This window comes from Plasmodium inui, assembly GCF_000524495.1.
Source record: "Plasmodium inui San Antonio 1 unplaced genomic scaffold supercont1.6, whole genome shotgun sequence".
NCBI lineage: Eukaryota > Apicomplexa > Aconoidasida > Haemosporida > Plasmodiidae > Plasmodium > Plasmodium inui.
In genome coordinates, this window is record NW_008481840.1 from 1,148,040 (window position 1) to 1,152,150 (window position 4,111).

At 33.8% G+C, this 4,111-nt stretch overlaps 2 protein-coding genes across 2 annotated transcripts in view; both read left to right on the forward strand.

Moving 5' to 3' along the window:
- Window positions 1–413: 413 nt before the first annotated feature.
- On the forward strand, window positions 414–1,464 carry C922_02021 (hypothetical protein; the record flags this gene model as incomplete). The annotated part of the gene is made up of 2 exons (XM_008817620.1): window positions 414–602; window positions 766–1,464. The coding sequence occupies 2 exons, from the start codon at window positions 414–416 to the stop codon at window positions 1,462–1,464; spliced, it is 888 nt and encodes a 295-aa protein (XP_008815842.1).
- Window positions 1,465–3,809: 2,345 nt separating this feature from the next.
- The window catches only part of C922_02022 (hypothetical protein), a gene marked incomplete at both ends in the record, with an annotated part of 954 nt that continues 652 nt past the window's right edge, over window positions 3,810–4,111 (forward strand). Inside the window, one exon of the mRNA XM_008817621.1 lies at window positions 3,810–4,109. Within this exon, the coding sequence (XP_008815843.1) occupies window positions 3,810–4,109 (300 nt within the window). The remainder of the gene's footprint in view (window positions 4,110–4,111) is intronic.

Below are 4,111 nucleotides of genomic sequence, written 5' to 3' on the forward strand. Positions count from 1 at the left end.
CTTATTACATTTCCTTAAATGTAATAGAAGGAATGAATTTTTATTTTACTACAAACAAAAAAATACATTATTTTCAACTTCTTAGAAAACAAAAAGGGAATTATTTAGCCCAATTGTCTCATAAAAAATAAGAGAGCGCGATGAATTTTTATAACATTATTTTTATTCAAGTGTTTAAAAAAAAATAAATTAAAATTTCGGATATTCCAAATGAGGACATATATTATTTATTGATAATTTTAGCAAAAAGTTTTTCCAAAGTTTTATATATATACCCCATACCATTTCAATAATAGTAACTATAGCTTAATAGTATTAATAAAAAAAGAAAAAAAAAGAAAAAATACCTAATAAAAGTGCCTACTAAAAAAAAGATATAAAAATTTATTACATTATTCAGAAAAATAAGGAAAATGAGAAATTTCGATAACACGAGCAGCAATACTTGCCAGAGTGGATACTCTGCACAATTAGAGAGCAGTTTAGTTTCTTCATCTGGTGATGACGCAATGAATACTACGAAACGAAAGAGCAAATTCTTGAGTTTTACCAAAATTTGTACCTTTTCTCTTCTTATGACGATGTCCCAGTGTTACGAAAATGTAGGATCCTAAAATGAATAGGCACCAGGCGCCATATATATGTATATGTTGCATTTTGTTATGTTCTTTGCCTTTGTAAATATGTAGTTGTATCTTTCCAAGAGTTAATTTGTTGTTGTGTAAGCATCGCTTTTTTTTTTCTTTTTTTTCCCCTTCTCTGTAGGCCAACTCGAACAGTTCCCTTTGCACGTTCAGCGGCCATAACAATGGTGAAGGTTTAAGATCCCTCAGAATGTTAGCATCTGCTGAATCGAAAGAAGACCAGTTCGAAAGTGCAACCGTAGAAAATGAATACGAGGAGGATACTCAAGTGCAAAAGGAGAAGAAAAAATGTAAAGCATCATCTCCATCATCATCGCCACAAAGCGATGCAGTTGACAAGACGTGCCCAACTGAATGTGGAGCCTGCACATGTGGTTTTAAAACGTTAGATTTATATTTTGAAAAGAAATTATTCGATATCTTAGACGCGGGAAACAAAAAAGCTCAAGCGGTTGTGGATTCCGGCACTCACATTATGAATGGATTAAAGAACTATCTTAAATATGTCCTTCTTTTCTCACCACTTTTACTTGAATTTTTGGCAAGCAAACTTTTAGTATCCGGACATTATAAGACGTCTCAATTCATATCCAGCGTGTGTGTTACCTTTTACCTGTATGTGTTTTACAAAATTATGGAGCGTTACGCTTTGGAAAGAGACGCTTATCTAGATTATGAGTACTACTCTCCACGTAAAGGTGCCTCCCGCAGCGGATGTAGTGGCGGTAACTGTGAAGCCTCCTGCGGTAAGAATGCCTGCCCTGGTAGCAACTGCGAAAGATCCTGCAACAAGAAGAGTGATTCCTGCAGCAAAAAATAAGACTCAAGATGCAAGAATGGAAAATATAGCTCAAAAAATGAGTAAGAAGTAAATCTCTCCGGGTGGTTACGTTAGTGTTATGTAGAAGAAACATGCAAAGATGCATACATGCGCGTAGACATTTTCAGGCGAAAGAGCGAAGATGGCGTGTACACGCGCAATGGATTAACCTGTGTATTTATATATGTACCTATATATATATTATATATTTTTCGTATTTTGCGTTGTGCGTATTATATATTTTGCGTTTTATATATTTCCACAACGTTTGGTTTCCCGTTGTTATCTAAAGTTTCTAAGGCAATGTAATATTCTTCTACGAATTGTGTAGACATACTATGTATTTAATTCTATGCAAGTATTAATACTATAATAAATGTGTATTTTATTTATATCTTCTTTTGTTTTTTTATGAATTATATACATTTTTACACGATATATATATGTGTGATGGCTGAAATGTATATTCCTTAAAGAGCTAAGATTGTAACATGGATAATAATATAAGTATTCACCGTACATCGTATTATATTGAATTTCGATTGCTATATGTGTAAATGGAAATTATTTTTTGAATGATTAAGTTACATTTACATTTCACCATTTTATGCCACATACTGGAAAAGGCGAACTGCAAGGAAAAAAAGACGCTTAATTTAATTATGCCAAGTCATGATTTTCTTCCCCCATCTTGAGCAAAAAGGGGGAAATGAGAGGCGTGACAATACAGCACATGTTAAGAGGGGGGTAGGAGAAGCCAGTTTAGCTGTATTCATTTGAATACCACTCCGACTATTCGTGTGATGACTATGCGGGGAGTTGGTGTGGAAGATGCATAAATATATCAGAAATTGGTGGATGCTTTATATAGCTCCTTTACGTCTTAATTATTTTATTACATGCACCAAACCACGAATTAGCCGTTTTGAAGGAATTGGCTTTTCTTCTATTCTTCTGAGAAAAGGTATGTGCATATCGGAAAATATTTTATTATGTTTTATTTTAAGAACGAAAAGAGAGAGCACACGGGAAAGAACTTAGCAAAATTTGTTCAGCATTTTGGGAGATACGTTTCGCAGCTTATTCTTTGAAGTGATGCTTTCTTAATGAATAAACATATTTCATTTCTTATATTAAGTGTAACCTGCCGACTGCATCGCCCTCCTACAATTCTAGGATTTTTTTTTGCTGTGTTTGCAAATATGTATGTACTTGATGAATAGACGTTTAACTATACTTGGGGAGTTAAACAATTACGAGTGCTTTTGCATAATTCTTCGGATTTATAGAATAATTTGAAGAAAAGGAAGAACTGAGCAACAGGTGTATGTTTATTTTATATAGAGAGACAATTGCCCAACATAATTTGTAATTCAGGCCGGGTTTATGGGATATATAGGGGCAACGCAACTTTTCCGAAGAAGAGAATTATTCTTTTTACAGGGCGCATAACATTACTGTTGAAGAGATGGTTCGACATAATCATTACCATTTTGTAACTATATGTAAGCTAGAGAGCGTTGGTTATAATTACCCCATTTCAGCACAAATGATAACAATGTTGTAATCTGCAGTGCAATACGAAGGGGAGCAATATTTGTGAAAAATAATTTTAATTTGCAAAGGACAACTATCGGGGAATTTTTTTTTTGATACAGCGTATTTTTAAAGGAGATTGCAGAGTTGGGGATGGAGTGGCGTCATTGCTATATAAAAACGTAGCTTTGCTTTGACGCACTTTCACAAAATATGTATCTAGCTTTTTTTTATGTATTTTTTTTTTTTTTTTTTGTTTTTACGTTGTAACTTTTTTACGAATTTGTTCTGCTCCTGCATATATAGGATCAAAAATTCGAGAATAATTCCTATTACCATAAGAAAAATATATTTTTTTACTTTTAAAAATTATTGTCGTTAAATAATTTCTCCCATCTCAAGGTTCAAAATTCTGTTCTGTATAATTCTGTACGGGAGCACTATTATATGCAGAGTGAATTTTTCTATGTATATCTGTTCATCTAGGATGGAAAGGAAAAAAATAGGGAGTAAAGAATTTTCTCTTTTTTTAAGTCCCACGCGCCGCTGCTTGATATCCCTGGCGGTGATTATTTCTGTCGTGATATTGGTAAGATAAGAAGTATATTAAAATAGGACAAAATTTCACATCCGTTTTAAACTGTACATATAGAAAAAATAAAAATAGTAAATATTAATGACGTTTTTAATGTCTCAAAAATATGTTTTTTTAGGATACCTCTGTCTCAAATGGTACTGTTGGAGTGCCTCATCTGATCGGCGTCCAGTCAAGAAATTTAACTGAGCACCCGACCGACCAGAATGAATATATGACTAATGAGGACGAACACGAAGGGGCAGAAGAGTCGCTTGTCGAAATTACAGACGACATGTACGATAATCTACAACGGAGTGGTAACACAACAGAAGAAGAATCAACAGAGCTTCTTTTCCAAATTATAGACGACATGTACGATAAGCTACAACAAAATGGTAATACTGCAGAAGGAGAATCAACAGACCCTCTTTCCGAAATTACAAACAACCTGTACGATAAGCTACAACAAAATGGTAATACTGCAGAAGGAGAATCAACAGACCCTCTTTCCGAAATTACAAACAACCTGTACGA